The sequence below is a fragment of the Oryctolagus cuniculus genome, chromosome 3 (assembly GCF_051225735.1).
Source record: "Oryctolagus cuniculus isolate XC-2025 breed Fujian yellow rabbit chromosome 3, ASM5122573v1, whole genome shotgun sequence".
NCBI classification, from domain to species: Eukaryota; Metazoa; Chordata; class Mammalia; order Lagomorpha; family Leporidae; genus Oryctolagus; species Oryctolagus cuniculus.
In genome coordinates, this window is record NC_142869.1 from 171,219,113 (window position 1) to 171,238,604 (window position 19,492).

At 43.8% G+C, this 19,492-nt stretch overlaps 1 protein-coding gene across 2 annotated transcripts in view; it reads left to right on the top strand.

The window, feature by feature from the left end:
- NUP205 (nucleoporin 205) overlaps positions 1–19,492 on the top strand; it is an 87,747-nt gene that overhangs the window by 10,666 nt on the left and 57,589 nt on the right. For both annotated transcript variants that reach the window (XM_051848966.3, XM_051848967.3), the window contains exons 2-10: positions 162–304; positions 2,726–2,897; positions 5,989–6,133; positions 6,483–6,642; positions 7,070–7,298; positions 7,980–8,144; positions 17,135–17,310; positions 18,426–18,542; positions 18,702–18,839. In XM_051848966.3, the coding sequence (XP_051704926.2) occupies positions 162–304; positions 2,726–2,897; positions 5,989–6,133; positions 6,483–6,642; positions 7,070–7,298; positions 7,980–8,144; positions 17,135–17,310; positions 18,426–18,542; positions 18,702–18,839 (1,445 nt within the window). The remainder of the gene's footprint in view (positions 1–161; positions 305–2,725; positions 2,898–5,988; positions 6,134–6,482; positions 6,643–7,069; positions 7,299–7,979; positions 8,145–17,134; positions 17,311–18,425; positions 18,543–18,701; positions 18,840–19,492) is intronic.

Here is a 19,492-nt window from a genome sequence, read left to right on the forward strand (position 1 = left end):
CCAATATAATAATCTATGCTTTTATTTTAATGTTTGATTTGTATTTGTAATTTGTGTTGAAAAGTAGCCATGAGTGTCACTAAAATGTACAGATGATAACCTCACTTTACTTTCTCAGTGTATGTTTTATTGATGCTGGGTTTATTTATTTTTTCTTTAAGCTGCTAGTCTATGGGGTCCTTACAAAGACATTTGGCAAACAGTGGGAAATGCACTTTGGAGAAGACAACCTGAAGCTGTGCACCTCCTTGATATGATTTTGAAGAAACACAAACCGGACTTCATCTCATTATTCAGAAACCCAGTAGGAAATTTTGTTTTCTACTTCTTGGATTTGCTTTAATTTTTTTTTTTTTTTTTTGTTTTTGTTTTTGTTTTTGTTTTTTTTTTTTTTTTTTTTTTTTTAGTTTGAGGGAGCAAAAAAACTCTTAATGCATGTAAACAAAATATGTTACTTTTTCTCTAGTAATTCAAGTTTTCTAAGAGTAATAGCCTTCTTTTAGATCTTCATAGAAATTAATATTTATCGCTAACCATGAGATAAACGTAATAACATTTGAAGATGATTTAGGGTATATCCCAGTGACACTAGCCCTTAGAATTTCTTACCTATAGTTAATAACATCTATTTTTGGTAAGATTATTATTTTATGTATTTCCAGGTACACTTCAGCATTTTAAGTCTTCATAGAATTAGGTAACTTGTGTTAGCTGAACTAACCAATTATTGTATATCATTAATCATTGCGTCTTGAACTCCTTTGCAGTTAGAGTACATCAATAGGGAGGATTCAAATTTGGAAATCCTTCCTTGCTGTTTGACAGTTTTCTTTGTGAAGAGGTAATTCAGAAAGTTCACGAGGGGTTGGCGTTGTGGCATAGCGTGTAAAACCACGTCCTACAACACCAGCATCCCCATATGGGCGCCGGTTCCTGTCCCGGGTGCTCCACTTCCAATTCAGCTCCCTGCTAATGGCCTGGGGAAATCAGCAAATGATAGCCCAAGTGTTTGGGTCCCTAGCACCCCTGTGGGAGACTTGGAGGAAGCTCCTGGCTCCTGGCTTCTGTCAGGCCCAGTGCTAGCTGTTGTGGCCATTTGGGGAGTGAACCAGCCTATGGAAGATTCTCTCTCTCTCTCTGCCTCTGCCTCTGCCTCTCTGAACTCTGTCCTTCAGATAAATAAATCTTTTTTTTTAATTCATTTAGAAATGATATTAAAAGGTAAGTTTATTTTGGTAGCAAAAATTTTTGGAATGCATGCAGTTTTTTCATAATACGCACTTTCCATGAACTTCTTGAAGACCTCTCTGAATGGATTTCGAAACATTTTTGTGTGAAAATAACTTACCTTTTAATTCCATTTTTCTTTGAACTTTTTGAAATACCCTCATGTACCAAAAGGACCATCTAAAAACTATTTATGGGATTGTATTATAAGAAATAGCTTTTCTTTTTTAACATTTTTTAGCTTTCCTCAGTAGAAGGAGCCCTCGCCTAAGAGCTAGTTGAACTGAGTTCCAGTCTTGGCTCTGCCTTTCAGAAGTTGTATGGGGGCTGGAGTGTGGCACAGCGGTTAAGTCTCTGCCTGCAACACCGGCGTCTTATATGGATGCAAGTGCGAGTCCAGGCTGCTCTGCTGTCTGCTAATGCTCCTGAGAAAGCAGCGGATGATGTCCCAACTACTTATGCCGCTGCCACCTATGTTGGAGACTTAGATGAAGTTCCAGGCTGCTCACTTTGTCTTGGCCCAGCTCTTGGCCATTGCAGCCATCTGGGCAGTGAAATAGTGGACGGGAGATCACTCACTCTGACTCTCTCTGTAACTCTGCCTTTCAAATAATAAATAAGTCTTAAAAAAAAGTTACTTAAATGGGTTTTAGTTTTCCTGTGTGTAACAGAGGAGCTGGATTAAATGACTTGTGTAGCTTTTATTAAAATTTAAGTTTTAAGACTTTTTGATCTATCGGGTAATTCTTTAAAATATGTCATTTGTTAAATATTTGAACTTGAATTATCTTAATATTTTAAAATTTATTTGAAAGAGAGAGAGAAATTTCTTTAGATCACTCCCTAAACGACCACAACAGCCAGATCTGGGCCAGGCTGAAGCCAGAAGCCAGGAACTCCATCCAGTGTCCCACATGTGTGATAGGGACCCAAGTACTTGTGCCATCTTCTGCCTTCTTCCTAGGCGCATTAGCAGGGAGCTGGATCTGAAGCAGAGCAGCCTGGCCTTGAACCAGTGCTCTTGCATGCGATGCCAGTATAGCAAGCAGTAGCTTAACCCACTGTGCCACAACACCCAGCCCATGCCAAGTTACCTTTTATAGAGTAAATTAATAAACTGTTTTTCATTGGACTGTGTTAATTCTCAAGTCATATATCCATTTGTTATTTCCCATTTGTTGATCATGTTGTTCTTTATTAATTAGATATATAATTAGAAAAGTGCCTTAGAAACTTGAAAAATGATTTGCTAATGGTGTTTTCTCCAAATTTTGTAGTTTAGAGTTTAGCGTAAAGAACTTACTGAGAAGGTAGGATTAGGAAAAAAATTGAGAATGCTGCAAAATGCTGCTGCATAAAGTCTAGTTCTGAAATATCTGATAAGAAACACTTCCGTTTGCCATGTTTCCAGTCTGTACTGTCATCAGTAAGCTTCTGTAGGTGGGGCCGAGTCTCCAACTTACCATTTTTTATTACTTCATGCAATTTATTATTGTAGCCGAAAAATGTTCAACAGCATGAGAAGGTTCAGAAAGCCAGTACAGAGGGAGTCGCCATCCAGGGTCAACAGGGAACCCGACTTCTTCCGGAGCAGCTCATTAAGGAAGCCTTTATCCTCAGTGACCTTTTTGATATTGGGGAATTGGCAGCTGTTGAACTTCTCCTTGCTGGTAGGTTGACATTTTATTGAAACTCTAGTAAGGTGGTACAGAATTATATAGCTGGTCACCATAGTTTGAAATATTTGATTATCCAAAACCAGAGTAGTTTCTGATGATGTAATTTATTTGATAAAATTGTATTCAAAATATTTCTTTGTGTTTTTGACAAGAAGGCTTCAATATATGATCAGAGTTGTTAAAGGTAATTGAGTGATTGAAGGTAGGCTTTTATGTGGTAATTTACTAGCCAAGTAATTTCTGACGTCTTAGAAGTTTTATAGCATAAAGCACTTACTGTCATTTTGTGAGTAGGGATGTAAAATCGCTGCTTTTTTGGAGTTTGTTTTTGAGGGGGTAGTTCACATAATGAATAGATTGAAAATAAGGTAATTTTTCAAAGCAGTGGAATATGGAGAGGTGGAGGCATGTTGGGGTAATTCTAAATCGGATACTTAGAGGTGGCTTCTCTGGGTTGGCGACCTCTGACCTGAGACCTGAATGATAGGTGGCTGCTTCTCTCAGACCTGTGGAGAGAAGTACTTCCAGACGGAGGGAGCAGCAGGAGTTTGAGGAGGGAGCAAAGGCACGTGTAGGGATGAGAAGACCACTGTGGCTGAGCATCAGGAGTGGGGGAAGCACAGGTAGAGCAGGAGTTGCAGATCATGAAAGTTAATTTGGATTTTATTTTAATTGTGGTGCAGGGTTATTGATGGAGGCTTAAATGGAGACTTTATTTAACTCAGAATAACTGAATTTCTTTTTCAGGCTGCTATAAGGGAAATGATTGAAAGTTTCATAAAATAAGCTGTTCATTTTAGTTATAATAAGAGCCATGTCAAGACAATATAGGTTGTTTTAGTGGAACAAAAATTTATTTAAGATTTATTTTATTTGTTTGAAAGGTAGAGTGACAGGGAAAGACAGAGAAAGACAATGACAGCAACAGCTAGAGCTGAGCCAGGCTAAAGCCAGGAGCCTGGAACCCAATCCAGATTTCCAGTGGGAGTGACAGGAGCCCGGTACTGGGGCCATCTTCTGCTTTCCGAGGTGCATTAGCAGGGAGCTGAATGGAAACTAGAGCAGTCAGGACCCAAACTGGCACTCCTGTATGGCATGTGACATAGCAGTTTAACCTGTTGTGTCACAACACTGGCCCCCCCCCAAAAAAAAAAAACAAAAACAAAAAACAGTTTTTTTTTTTTTTTTTTTTTTTTTTTTTAAGCAAAGCACAAGTTTTATTGAAAGCAAGGAGCTTCTTATTGCGCTAGTCAGGAGGGAGGTCCTCTAAGGCAGAAGTTGCCATGTCTAAAGAAATAGTGTGGGTATCAAAATTCTTTTTTTTTTTTAAAGATTTATTTATTTATTTGAAAGTCAAGAGTTACACAGAGAGAGGAGAGACAGAGATAGAGAGAGGTCTTCCATCCGATGGTTCACTCCCCAGATGGTCGCAACAGCTGGAGCTGCGCTGATCTGCAGCCAGGAGCCAGGAGCTTCTTCCGGTCTCCCACACGGGTTGCAGGGGCCCAAGCGCTTGGACCATCTTCCACTGCTTTCCCAGGCCATAGCAGAGAACTATATTGGAAGAGGAGCAGCCAGGACTAGAACTGGCACCCATTTGGGATGCTTGCGCTTCAGGCCAGGGCATTAATCCACTGTGCCACAGCGCCGGCCCCTCAAAATTCTTTTTTAAAGTCTATTTATTTTCAGTTAATGTGAAAGGCAGAGAGCTAAGGCTGCATTTAAAGAAGTACATTATTGAGAATGAGGGAGGTGGTTTTCCCATTCTGTGACAAGGGGCTATTAACTGGACATGTTTGAACTTTGAGTTTAACTCAGAACTGTCATTTAACACACATTCTGTCCCTGCTTTGTGCCAGGCACTGTGTTACAATCTTGGCAGTATGAAGATGAATAAAACCTCAACTGGTGTGATAAAGGAGCTCGTAGACTAATAATTGAGAAAGATATGGAGACAGAAAATTTTGACACAAGTCCAGTCATGGCTAATTTGTGCAAGAGTTAGCTGCAGTCCAGAGGCAAGGGGGTTGGTTCATTTGACCTTGGATCGTACAGGGAAGTCTTCACAAAAATAGTGAGGCATGGGGTAGGTGTTACAGAAGGAGTAGGCAGGTGGGTACTCAGGAGCATGATGGGCATCCAGGTCGGGAGAGTAAAGCCAGGTGTTGAATTTGGGAAACTGAAGGCAGTAGAGTGGAGGAATGATGGAGAAAAGAGAGAAGACAGCTGTAGGAGATAAAACTGGAAGTATAGGCAGGATACTCTAAACACGATGAGCTAGAACTTACCCAAAGGAGAGCAAATAAAAGGATGAGTGAGGGGCTGGTAATGTGGCATAGCAGGTTAAGCCTCTTCCTGGAACGCTGGCATCCCATATGGGCTCTGGTTCAAGACCTGGCTGTTCCACTTCCAATCCAGTTCTCTGCTAATGGCCTGAGAAAGCAGCAGACGATGGCCAAGTGCTTAGGGCCCTGCACCCTGTGGGAGACTTGGAAGAAGCTCCTGGCTCCTGGCTGCAGCCTGGCCGAGTCCCAGCCCTGGCCATTGTGGCCATTTGGGGAGTGAACCAGCTAGTGGAAGATCTCTCTCTCCCTGTCTCTCCTTCTCTTGTAACTCTGCCTTTCAAATAAATAAAAAATAAATCTTTAAGAAAAAAAAAGTGAGTAAAATTGAAATGTAAGAAAAATTAATTTTCAGAGAAGACTCATACAAGAAACTTACAAATATTTGAAACAAAGATTTCATTTGAAAGCGAGTAAAATGGGCATTGAATAAAATCAGATTCAGTGGACAATAGTGATTCCCACAGATTTTCACCCAGAACATGGAAATCAAAGATGAAAGTGACAGTGAGAGTTTGGAAAATGGTGAATTCCATGTTGCTGGATTGGATGGCCCCTTGAGTTTGTGGTGTAAGGAGTAAAACAGTGGCTGGATGTTTGCAGTGGAGAATGCTCACAGCCTTTTAAACCCTAACATTCAGTGATGCTTAAACTGAACACTAGTAATAGTGATTTTTGTCGCATCCTTTAATAAAGACATACTGTTTCTTACTCAACTGTTTCTCAACTTCTTTTTCTAGGAGAGCACCAACAGCCACATTTTCCGGGCCTCACCAGAGGATTAGTAGCTGTTCTCTTATACTGGGATGGGAAGCGGTGCATTGCGAATTCCCTGAAAGCTTTGGTGCAGTCTAGACGAGGAAAGACATGGACTCTAGAACTCAGGTCTTGTTGCTTCTTCAAACTTCAGGACTTGAAACAAAAATTTCCCCATAGTATGTGTGATTTAAGTAGACTATGTAAAAAGCAGAATAAGGTACTCCCTGTTTCGTCAAGAATGTTGCAATAGTTTAAACCTGTTTTACTTTGGTTACAATTAAACAGTTCAGTTATTTATGGCTAGATGTTTATTGAAACCCAGTGAGGTAGAAAGGATCAAAAGAGCTGGTTTCTAAGTCACCTTGATTGTTTCCAGTAATGTAACATTATTGTCAAATAGCATTTCCTTCTGTTGTTATAAGGAAGTGTAAATATTGATCAATATAGGTTGTTTATTGATTTCTTTTCATTACAGTCCAGAGCTGGTTTCCATGACAACGCGCTTTACAGATGAGCTAATGGAGCAAGGATTGACTTATAAAGTTCTTAGTCTGGTGTCACAGATTGATGTGAATAATGAGTTTGAGAAACTACAGCGAGAGAGAGGTTTGGGCAGTGAAAAACATCGCAAAGAGGCAAGGATTCAATCAGATAAGTTAATGGTTGTGTGGAATCTCAGTGGCAGAAAAATCGGTATAGTTAGAGTGTTCTTCTCATATAGGTATAGGAAAATTAATATTGCATATTAAAGTGTGTAGTCAGCTGTGTTTGAAATGGACATACAGTTGTTTCAGCTTCTGTTTAGTCATTTGTGTGCCATTCCATCTTGTTTCCTGGAGTGAATTCTTTAAGAAATAGGTCATCCCAATTCCTTAAGTAACTTAAGAATGACAGTTATACAACAGTTTTTGCAGAATTCCAGAAATCAGAGTTGAGGATCACTTGTGATTTCAGATAGGTTTATTTTATTAACTTTTGTAAAAGACAGTATGTTTGAGTTTTGGAGTAAGGCCAGGCTTCTCTTTGATTTATTTATACTGATAATCATGTTTATATTTCTAGGTTTCAGATCTCATCAAAGAATGCAGACAGTCTTTGGCAGAAAGCCTTTTTGCCTGGGCTTGCCAGTCACCCTTAAGCAAAGATGACACCCTTCTCCTTATTGGCCATTTGGAGAGAGTGACAGTTGAGGCAAATGGCTCACTGGATGCAGTGAACCTGGCTCTTCTTATGGCGCTTCTGTACTGCTTTGATATCAGTTTTATAGAGCAGAGCACGGAGGACCGAGATGGTACTGAATTTTTTATCTTTCCATATACTTAATTTTTAAAGTCTGGATTGTGGATAACTTAAGAAGGGCAATGTTTTAACTACTGTACTACAAAATTATATGCTTTGTTGCTGTATGTGCAGTTTGCATGTTTGAATGTTAGAAGATCACATGAAGAATGATTGCAGCTCTGTTGGTATTTCTGCGGGGATGGTTTCTTTTGAGATTTGGAATGGGAAGCGTTGAAGGATACACAGTGCTATTTATAGATCATCTTTAAGAGTTACAAATGCCTGACTTGTCTAATTGCTTCTCTACTATTTATTCATGTTTTCAGAACCTGTATGAAAATGCTCTAAGGGATGATGACTAATTTCAGTAATATATCATCTTTGACCTACATTTAAATGAAGTTTTTTGATACTTAAATAGCATTGATTTATGTGCAAAAAAATGAGTGACTCCAAGTGAAAACAATAAAATTAAAATCTAGGATTATTGTCTATTTCCCTTTTCATTTTTATCATGTATATTGTCCTTAACAGTAATGTACTTCTTGGTATGTTAAATATTAATGCTATTGACTTAAAATTCTTTTGTGAGAATGCTCAGATTTTCTGACTTTAGGCATTATTCCTATATGTCAAAAGTTAGAATTTGTTTGTGTAGTTTTGGTTAAGTGGTCTATTTTTGTGTTTTCAGATGTGATTCATCAGCTTCCACTGCTGACAGAGAGACAATACATTGCAACGATCCACTCTCGCCTGCAAGACTCACAACCCTGGAAGCTGCCTGGGTTGCAAGCCACTGTTAGGCTTGCCTGGGCATTGGCATTGAGGGGAATATCCCAGCTACCTGATGTGACAGGTAAATCGATTATAAGTAATTTTATTATTAGGAGAGGCAGCATTTAATGAAACTTTGGCAGGAGTATTATCTTTACATCCATAAGCATGAGTATAGGCAGATAGCCAAAGTTGTTTTAAATGACATTTTGTAGAGTAGTAGTGAAATACAGACCTGTTTATCCTTGACTATGAAAAGAAATAAATATTATTTTCCTTCCTTGGAACCAGTGACAGTTCCCTTTCACACCTTCACAATGCCCTTTTAACCTCCGAGGAAGAGGTTAAGAATTTGAAATTACGAAATGACAGTATCACATTAAATATTCTTTTTTTTTTGACAGGCAGAGTTAGACAGAGAGAGACAGAGAGAAAGGTCTTCCTTTTCTTTTGGTTCACCCCGCAAATGGCTACTACAGCCAGTGCGCTGCACCGATCTGAAGCCAGGAGCCAGGTGCTTCTCCTGGTCTCCCGTGTTGGTGCAGGGCCCAAGCACTTGGGCCATCCTCCACTGCCTTCCTGGAACACAGTAGAGAGCTGGACTGGAAGAGGAGCAACTGGGACTAGAACCCAGGGTGCCGGCACCACAGGCAGAGGATTAGCCAAGTGAGCCGCAGTGCTGGCCTTTTTTTTTTTTTTTTTTATTTGAAAGGCAGGGTTAGAGAGGGAGCTCTTCCATCCACTGGTTCATTCCCCAAATGGCAGCAATGGCTTCAGCTGCGCCAATCTGAAGCCATAAGCCAGCCTCTACTGCTTTCCCAGGCATAATAGCAGGGAGCTGGATCAGAAGTGGAGCAGCTGGGGCTTGAGTAAGTGCCAGATGGGATGCTGGTACTGAAGGCGGTGGCTTTACCTACTACACCACACTGCTGACCCCTAAATGTTCTTTAGAAGTATAATTTACTATTTGATTTTTAAAAAGATTCTCTTTATTTGAAAGGCAGAGAGACAGAGAGGTCTTCCATCTGCTGGTTCACCCCCGAAATGGCCGCAGTGACCAGGGCTGGCCCAGGACGAAGCCAGGAACCAGGAGCTTCTTCTGGATCTCCCATGTGGGTGCAGGGGCCCAGGCACTTGTGCCATGCTCTGCTGTTTTCCCAGATGCATTAGCAGGGAGCTGTATCATAAGTTGGGCAGCCAGAACTTGAACCAGTACCCATAGTGGATGCCAGCATTGCAGGCAGAGGCTTAACCCATTATGCCACAATGCGGGCCAGTACTGTTTTATTTTTACGTATTTTCTTCTTGGTTTGTTCAAAGGCGAGCTAGATTCTCAAATTTTGTCAAATTAAACTCATTTTTTATGGAGTATTTATTGGGGATAGGTGTGTAGTACAGTGATTAAGATGCAGCTTAGAATGCCTGCATCCCATGTCAACATGCCAGGGTTCAAGGCCTGTCTGCTTCCTATTCCACCTTCCTGCTAATGCACACCCTGAGGGGAAGGAGATGGTAGCTAAAGTATGTGGGTCTCTGCTACTCACTGGGGAGACAAGATTGAGTTTCTGGCTCCTGGCTTCCTATTGGTCATCTGGGGAGTGAACCAGTGGTTAGGAGATTGCTCTTTCTGTCTTTATTTATTTAATGGAAATAAATAAATTTTATTTATCTTGAGGTAAATTAAATGAAATAAAAGGCAAATTGGATGAAAATAAATAAAAATTAATTTTTGTTTATCTTCATTTGAGAGAAAGAAAAAAGAAAAATAGCCTATTACTGAGGCACTTGTAAGATGCCTGCCATAACCAGGCTGGGCCAGACCGGAGCTGGTACTTGCCAGCAGGAGGCTGGAATTGGGAGCAGAGCTGCTGTTCAAGCCTAGGCATTCCAGTGTGGAACGCAGGCATCCCAGTCAGGGTCTTTGCTACATCACATGCCTGCCCCTGGAACTCTTACTATTATTTTTAAGATTTATATATTTATTTGAAAGATTGTCATAGGGAGTGGTAGAGACAGAAAGGGAGAGAGAGAGGGAGAGCGTGATCTTCATACTTTGGTTCACTCTCCAAAATGCCTGCAATAGGCAGGGCTGGGCCATGCTGAATCCAGGAGCCAGGAACTCCATCTGGGTCTCTCACATGGGTGGCAGGGGCCCACATTCTTGGGCCATCATCCAAGACAGGAAGCTGGGTTGGAAGTGGGATAGCTGAGGGACTCCTACTGGCACTCCAATATGGAATGCCATTATTGGCGTAACCTGCTGTGCCACACACTGGTGCCTTGGAATTCTGACTTTTAAACAATGTTACTCACTATAACATAAGCTATTATGCAATTTACATTCATGTAATTATCATATTAATAGTTGTTCACCCTAACAGGATAGAAACTGCTTTTCCTGTATTTTTTTTTAGATACAGACAGATATAGAGAGTCCCATCTGCTGATTCACTCCCCAAATGCCTTAACAGCCAGTGCTGAGCCAAGCCAAAACCAGGAGCCATGAACTGAATCCCTGGCTCCAAGTAGGTGGCAGAGACCCAAGAGTCATTACCTACTACCTCCCCAGGTGTACATTAGCAAGAAGCTGGATTTAGAAATGGAGCTGGGGTTTCAACCCATGTATTCCAACATGTGATGCAGGTAGTTCAGGTGGCATTGTAACATCTAGGTCAGATGCCCAAGTATTGTCACGTCCATGGGTTTTTCTGGTAAATCTGGGAAGGCTTTATTCAAGTTTACAATTCATGTCAGTATTTTCTTTTTTAAAGGTTTATTTATTTATTTGAAAGAGTTACACAGAGAGAGGAGAGGCAGAGAGAAAGAGAGAGAGAGAAAGGTCCTTCATCTGATGGTTCACTTCCCAATTAGCCGCAACGGCTTGAGTTGTGCCGATCCAAAGCCAGGAGCCAGGAGCTTCCTCCAGGTCTCCCATGTGGGTGTGGAGGCCCAAAGACTTGGGCCATCTTCTACTGCTTTCCCAGGCTATAGGAGAGAGCTGGATCAGAAGTGGAGCAGCTGGGACTAGAACCAGCGCCCATATGGGATGCTGGAGCTCCAGGCCAGGGCGTTAACCCGCTGCCGGCCCCATGTCAGTATTTTCTAATCCTACAATGTCAACAGATTGTAATGTCCTATCAGTTGTATAATTCTCTTGTTTGCAAAAAGGCTTTTTGTGGTAGGAATCATTCTTTGTCTGTCGCTCCCCCTCTTTGTGGAGGAACGACACAGGACCCTGCGCTGTTCTTTCGTCTGCTCGGCCCTCCCCGGGTTTGCTGCTGGTTCTTCCCGGGTTGGCTACTGTCCCTTCCACCTCCGTGGAAGGGCGGTTCCCCCTGGCCACTTTCCCCACTTCCGCGGGGGAGCGGCACTCCGCCGGCCGGCTCTCTCGGGGGCTGCACAGGTGTTCCCCTTACATGTTCCCCTTAGATGTTCCTGGTACATGCCGTCTCTCTCCTCCTTTATAGTCCTCCTCCGCCAATCCCAACTCGGCTGCCCACACGCCGCCGAGTACGCTGCTCTCCTCCAATCAGGAGCAAGTCCTACAGTTTATTGGCTGAACTGGAGGCAGCTGTGTAGAAGCTGTTTTCTCCTCTCCCAGCGCCATATTGTGGGAGAGCAGATGCATAGAATAAGTCTTAATTCCAGTAACTTAGTCCAGTCCGGATTGCTCCCCACAGATCCCCCTTTCTTTTTATTTTTGGCGTTGATACGCGCCTGTCTTCGGTGCCCCGTGGCACACACTCTGCTCTGCTTGCTAGAGTTGCCACAGGTTCTTACAAGTCCTATCAATCAGGCAAACTGAATCCGGGTCCTCTCTTCGCCATGTTGTGAGGAGGTTTTTAGGCGCTGATGCGTGCCTGTCTTCGGTGACCTGCGGCTCATACTCTGGTCGAGCCGCCTGCTGGTGCTTACCTTAATCAGGCAGACCGAATCCAAGCTCTCTCATTGCCATGTTGTGGGGTGACTTATTGGTGTTGATAACGTGCCTATCTTCGGTGACCTGCAGCTCACACTCTGGTCGAGCTGCCCGCTGGTGCTTACCGCCTTACTAATCAGGCAGACCGAATCCAAGCTCTCTCATTGCCATGTTGTGGGGTGACTTATTGGTGTTGATAATGTGCCTGTCTTCGGTGACCTGCGGCGCATAAGCTGCTAGCCGCCCGCAGGTGCTCATCGCCTCACTAATTAGGCAGACCGAATCCAAGCCTTCTCATTGCAGTATTGTGGGGAGGCCTTTCTATTTCTCTATTTCTCTATCTCCGGGCATTCCTATTTCTCCCATTTTACTTCTATCTTCCAGCATTCCTATTTCTCTCATTTTACTTCTATCTTCCAGCATTCCTATTTCTCTCATTTTACTTCTAAACTTCTGTTTCTCTTATCCCCGCGGCTTCCCGGCGCCCGCCCCGAGGCTGCTTCTCGGCGGCTTTCCGGCTCTGAGCCGCTTCAGCCCGCGCCTCTCTCATCTGCGCGGCTTCGCACTAGCCCAGCGTTCCCTATCTACTTGAGCCCCGCACGCTCTGTCTGCGCACGGCAGCCTCTGCGAGTCACACAGCATAGCTTACGTCTCTGCCACTAGCATTCAATCTAAGTTCCCCGGGCTAACCTGGCGAATTCAACCCAGCTCACGTCTCCGCCCCACGATTTGGCTTCCCGTCCTTTGCTCCCCGGGCTAATCAGACGGATCCCAACCGGGCTTACGTTTCCGCTTCTGGTTTTAACTTTTCGCCCCCTATTCCCGGGCTAACTTGAGAATCCCAAAGTGGCTTTCGTCTCCGCCTTGGCCTGCCCCCCGCGGCTTCAATTTCCCTAACATTTTTCTCTACCCGGTATGTTTCCCTAAGTTTTCTTACAACAATACTCCTCCCTCATTTCTCCTGGCCTCTCCCCACAGTCCGCATCCGAGTCTGTTTGTTCTAGCTTTCACTTTCGCTTTCGACCTTAGAGATTTCTCCCAGCTTCCCCCCGTAGTCCGTATCTGAGTCTATGCCTAGGTTTTCAATAGCTTCTTCCGGCACCTTTTTTGTCCGGTTTTCCCCTAGGCTGTTTGCTAGTCTCTCTCTCCGATATTTTCCCACTTCTTCCCGTTTCTTCCCTCCTAAGTTTCATATCCGTCCTAAGTTTCCTATCCGTCCTAGGTTTCCTAATCCGAGTCACGGCACCATTATGTCGCTCCCCCTCTTCGTGGAGGAACGACACTAAGCCCTGCCTAGGCTTCATATCCAAGTCACGGCACCATTATGTCGCTCCCCCTCTTCGTGGAGGAACGACACAGGACCCTGCACTGTTCTTTCGTCTGCTCGGCCCTCCCCGGGTTTGCTGCTGGTTCTTCCCGGGTTGGCTACTGTCCCTTCCACCTCCGTGGAAGGGCGGTTCCCCCTGGCCACTTTCCCCACTTCCGCGGGGGAGCGGCACTCCGCCGGCCGGCTCTCTCGGGGGCTGCACAGGTGTTCCCCTTAGATGTTCCCCTTAGATGTTCCTGGTGCATGCCGTCTCTCTCCTCCTATATAGTCCTCCTCCGCCAATCCCAACTCGGCTGCCCACACGCCGCCGAGTACGCTGCTCTCCTCCAATCAGGAGCAAGTCCTACAGTTTATTGGCTGAACTGGAGGCAGCTGTGTAGAAGCTGTTTTCTTCTCTCCCAGCGCCATATTGTGGGAGAGCAGATGCATAGAATAAGTCTTAATTCCAGTAACTTAGTCCAGTCCGGATTGCTCCCCACATTTGTCTACTTTAAAAAATATATTAAAAAGGATAGATAGCTAATTGGACTTTAACATTCATGTGCAGATTCTGTTTCTCAACCCTATTTGTTTATTAGTCCTATTACTTCTCTGGCATAAAGTTACTCTTTAAATTCTTAAGAGGCTATGTGGTACTTAATCAAATTCTTACATTATAATTTCTGGTACTCTTGCCTTAATGTTAAGAGGCACAGTAGAATTTGTTCTACTTTGTTACAGAATAATAGATGACAATACAGTAGAAATCACAGCCCTACTTTCGATTCTCAAATCTTTGGCTACTTTCTCTCTTTGGTTTTGTGTGCTCATACCCTTTTATAAGCTTTAATAATAGAGGTATTATAATTTAAGTTTTAAACTACAAAAATTAATATTTAACACTAATTAGTAGTAATCATTGTTATTGGTAATAATAAAGAAGAAAATGTTTCGTTGTCAGAGAGTTTATGCTAGGAGTAGATATGCAGCCCTTACTTCAAAGTACAAAATAAAACAAACCAAAGAAACCCATAACTCTTTTCCCCTGGTTGAGACCATCCTGGCTATTTTATTTCCTGACCCTTTTCAAAGAAATGAAAATGTATCTTCAATAGTGAGCTATGTATTTGGTCTCTGTACCAGTCAAGCAGAAAAAACTAGGTAGCAGTTCTTTTTCTACAGGTAGATTTTCATATTTAAAATTTATTTTAAAATTGTATTTAATTTCTTTAAAAGGCAGAAAAAGGAAGAGACAAGTAGGTAGATACTGATCTCTCATCTGCTGCTTCACTCCACAAATGCCTGCGATAGTTCCATCCGGGGCAGGGTAAAGCCAGAAGCTGCAGGGCCCTGACTACTTGAGTCATCACTTCTGCCTGCCCAGGTGCTTTTTAGTAGGAAGCTGGGCTTGGGCACAGAGCTGAGACTTGAACTCAGGTGTTCCAATATGAGATATGGTTGTCCCAGGCAGTGGCATAACCACTGTGCCAAAGGCTTGGTCCTATATTTAAAATTTACAAGAATAAACAATGTGCTTCCTGATGACAAACTCCTTAGAAAAATTGGAAGTCAGGTCAGGCCTTTCTGGGTCAAATTTCTAATTTTTTGTTTTAACCTCCTGGGTTGTAATGCCAGACCATGTTGTGGACTTAACTTCTTCAGCCGACTAAGGGCAAATAGAAAATAAAAAAGATGCATGGGGATCCTACAGATATGTCTTTTTTTTTTTTTTTTTTTTTTTTTTTTTTTTTGACAGGCAGAGTGGACAGTGAGAGAGAGAGACAGAGAGAAAGGTCTTCCTTTTGCCGTTGGTTCACCCTCCAATGGCCGCCGCAGCCAGCGTGCTGCGGCCGGCGTACCGCGCTGATCTGATGGCAGGAGCCAGGTACTCATCCTGGTCTCCCATGGGGTGCGGGGCCCAAGCACTTGGGCCATCCTCCACTGCACTCCCTGGCCACAGCAGAGAGCTGGCCTGGAAGAGAGGCAACCGGGACAGAATCTGGTGCCCCGACCGGGACTAGAACCCGGTGTGCCGGCGCCGCAAGGTGGAGGATTAGCCTAGTGAGCCGCGGCGCCCGCCTCATATTTTTTTTTAAAAGATTTATTTATTTGAAAGAGTTACAGAGAGACAGACAGACAGAGAGAGAGGGGTCTTCCATCCACTGGTTCACTCCTCAGATGGCGGCAATGGCCAGAGCTGTGCTGATCTGAAGCCAGGAGCCAGGAGCTTCTTCTGGGTCTCCCACGTGGATGCAGAGGTCCCAGGACTTGGGCCATCTTCCACTGCCTTCCCAGGTCATAGCAGAGAGCTGGATCTGAAATGGAGCAGCTGGGACTTGAACTGGCGCCCACATGAGATGGCGGCTTTACCCACTACGCACAGCACTGGCCCCTGTCATGTAGTTGCACTCTGCCTTTCAGATAAATAAATCTTTCAAAAGATTTTTTTTTTTTAAATTAAGTTTCTTAGAGCTCAAGCACAAGCAAGAGAAAGTGATCTCCCATCTAGTTCATGCCCCAGTGTCCACACTGGCCAGAAGCAGGCCAGAGGCTGAAACTTGGAGCTGGGAACTCAATCTAGGTCTCCCATGGAGGTGGCAGGAACCCAGTTCCTTGAGCCATCACCATTGCTTTCCAGGGTCTGCATTAGCAGGAAGCTGGAGTCAGGAACTAGAGTTGAGTATTGAACCCAGTGACTCTTATATGGGACTTGGGTATTAAAGATTAGGCTATCCTTCTATCTCAGTAGCCATTGAAAAGCAGCAACCATGGCTCAATGCTACCCCATTTCTGTGAGCTTCAATAGAGGCTACAAGGTAACTAAGCCAATAGTGTGGGCATCTCACCAAGCAAACCAGGTGTGTGTTGGCCGCGATCAGGGAGGTGTATGACTTGTCCCTCTGGACAGTGCGCCATGGAGCTGCTCTAGGCTTCCAGGGACAGTTGGGCCACACATTTATGCCTACAGGAAGCAGTAGAAGCTGAGCAGTGACCTGAGTGCAGTGAGGAAAGCAGCCTCCAAGAAGGACTGAGTCCCACTCACAGGATAAATCCCTAAGTCTCTCTTCAGAGCCCATGCTCTTCTGTCCCAGCAGTGAGGGAGAGACATGGACACAGAGGCAGACACCAGCCAATACTGGAAATGGCTTTTAATCATAATTAAGTGACTCACTCATGCCAGGGTTGGGGCTGGTGGGAAACCAGGCCAAAGACCCACCCCCTAGGCCAGTTTAAGTTAGAATTAGTTTTTCAATTTTAGCTACTTGTTTACCAAATTGTTCAAATTTTTTTCTTCAGTCATTGACTGTGAAGAATTTTTTAGAATGACCCATGAGACTTTATTGATATTAAAGCCTTAGTATTGTTTTAATGTTGGTTAATAGTTCCCTGACTGTTCTGTATATCATGTATCTCTAATTTTTATTTACAAAGAGAATATGTTTTTCTAGTGTACTTTTTTAGGAGTTCATTGGGATTTGTGATTCAATTACAGTTAAACAGTTTTGTGTGTCACACATGCTAGAAGGTGGGGAACATGTCTTAATTTTTTTTCCATGCTGATGTGTTATATCACATTTCTTGATTTGTGTATATTGAACCATCTTTACATCGTGGGATGCGTCCCACTTGATCATGGCAAACAATTTTTTACTGTGTTACTGAATTCAGTTTGCTAGTATTTTGTTGAGCATCTTTGTAGCTATGTTCATCAAGGATTATTTGCCTTCTAGCTTTTTTTTTTTTTAAGGATATATGAATTTTGAGCCACCAGCAGAGTATTATGCATTATTAACATTTTGGTTAATGCCCTTTCCTCCATGTATTGTTTCCCTAAATATCTTTCCAGCTCTGGCTGAGTTCACAGAAGCAGATGAAGCAATGGCAGAGCTTGCAGTTGCTGACAATGTTTTCCTGTTCCTCACGGAGTCTGTAGTAGTGTCAGAAAACTTCTATCAGGAGGAATTTTACATTCGTAGAATCCATAATCTCATCACAGATTTTCTTGCACTTATGCCAATGAAGGTGAGTGTAATAATATATGATGAGGGTCGGCACCTGCAGTGCGGGCATCCTATATGAGTGCTGGTTTGAGTCCTGGGCCCCTGCATCCGTGTGGGAAACCCAGAAGAAACTCCTGGCTCCTGGTTTTGGAGTGGTGCAGTTCTGGCTGTTGCGGCCAGTTGGGGAGTGAGCCAGTGGATGGAAGACCTCTTTCTCTCTCTCTCTCTCTCTGTGCTTCTGCCTGTCTGCAACTTTGCCTTTCAAATAAATAAATAAATCTTTAAAAAAAAATTTCTGTTGGGGCCGGCGCCGCGGCTCAGTAGGCTAATCCTCCGCCTAGCGGCGCCGGCACACCGGGTTCTAGTCCCGGTCGGGGCGCCGGATTCTGTCCCGGTTGCCCCTCTTCCAGGCCAGCCCTCTGCTGTGGCCAGGGAGTGCAGTGGAGGATGGCCCAGGTGCTTGGGCCCTGCACCCCATGGGAGACCAGGAAAAGCACCTGGCTCCTGGCTCCTGCCATCGGATCAGCGCGGTGCGCCGGCCGCAGCGCGCCGGCCGCGGCGGCCATTGGAGGGTGAACCAACGGCAAAGGAAGACCTTTCTCTCTGTCTCTCTCTCTCACTGTCCACTCTGCCTGTCAAAAAAAAAAAAAAAAAAAAAAAAAAAATTTCTGTTGGCATTGAGTTCACACAAATACTATAAGGCAGAGGTTCTGAACCCAGGCTGTAATGTTCTTCAGAGCAGTTTTCGGAAATGAGTAGGTCAGTTTTGCTTGTAATATTATTGGTAGTTAGTAGTTAGGTTCAGGGATATTGAATGTCTGCCTGTTTAGGATGATCCAGCCCAGAGAAGAAATTTCAGCCTACGATGTCAGTAATGTCCTCTTTGAAAACTACTGTGGTTGAACTCAGCTTCTCTGTCGGGGAAAATGCACTGACGTTTTAAGGTACTATAAATTATGGCTGTAATACTGAAATAAAATTCCTAGTGTATTTCTTCACATCCCTAAAGTGGAATGGATATTTAAGTAACACTTTTCATGTATGTGATCACTTTAAGATAATTGCCTAACTTCTGTTGTCATTTTTATTAACCTATATAGGATAAATTGACATTTAAAATGGTATCAAATTTAATAGGTGAAACAGCTGAGGAATCGGGCGGATGAGGATGCGAGAATGATTCACATGAGCGTGCAGATGGGTAACGAGCCCCCCATGTCACTTAGGAGGGATCTGGAACACTTAATGCTCCTGGTAAGCCATCATTCCATCACTTGCCATCTTTGCTTCCTTCCATTGTTTTTCCTCACTTTGGAAAATTTCAGGCCTAATGCTATAAATCTGCATGTGCTTTTTAATTTGAAGTAGTTTCTGAGTTACAGACTCCCCACAATTTCTGCTTCCTCTTTGCAGATTGGTGAGCTATATAAAAAGAACCCTTTTCATTTGGAACTTGCTCTGGAGTACTGGTGTCCCTCGGAGCCTCTTCAGACCCCCAGTATCATGGGTTCTTATCTGGGGGTGGCTCACCAGCGGCCTCCTCAACGCCAGGTGAGTCTTTAGTTTTCTTACTGTTATGCTCGTCTCTCGTCATCTGATGTCTTGAGACATGGAAGTTAATACTTCCTGAGATTTCTGTTAACATGGATGACCACTAGTAAAACTTTTAGAAGTATGTCCTTTTCCCTTTTTCTTCTTGTTAAGGAAATTTGAAATCCTGAACTTTAAGTTCTGATGATTTTGGAGTTTATGTAGTCAAGTCTGTATTGATGCTAGGTGTGTGTCAGATCGTTGGAACAGGAAGCCATCTGGGTTCTCGATGCCTTGCTTGTCGCTCCCCTTCTTCGTGGAGGAACGACACAGGACCCTGCGCTGTTCTTTTGTCTGCTCGGCCCTTCCCAGGTTGGCTGCCGATCCTTCCACCTCCGTGGAAGGGCGGCTCCCCCTGCCACTTTCCCCACTTCCGCGGGGGAGTGGCACACCGCCGGCCGGCTCTCTCGGGGGCTGCTCAGATGTTATCCGGATGTTCCCCTTAGATGTTCCTGGTGCATGTTGTCTCTCTCCTCCTTTATAGTCCTCTTCCTCCAATCCCAACTCTGCTACCCACACGCCGAGTACGCTGCTCTCCTCCAATCAGGAGCAGCTCCTGCAGCTCATCAAATTGGCGAGAGGCAGCTGTGTAGAAGTTGTTTACTCCTCTCCCA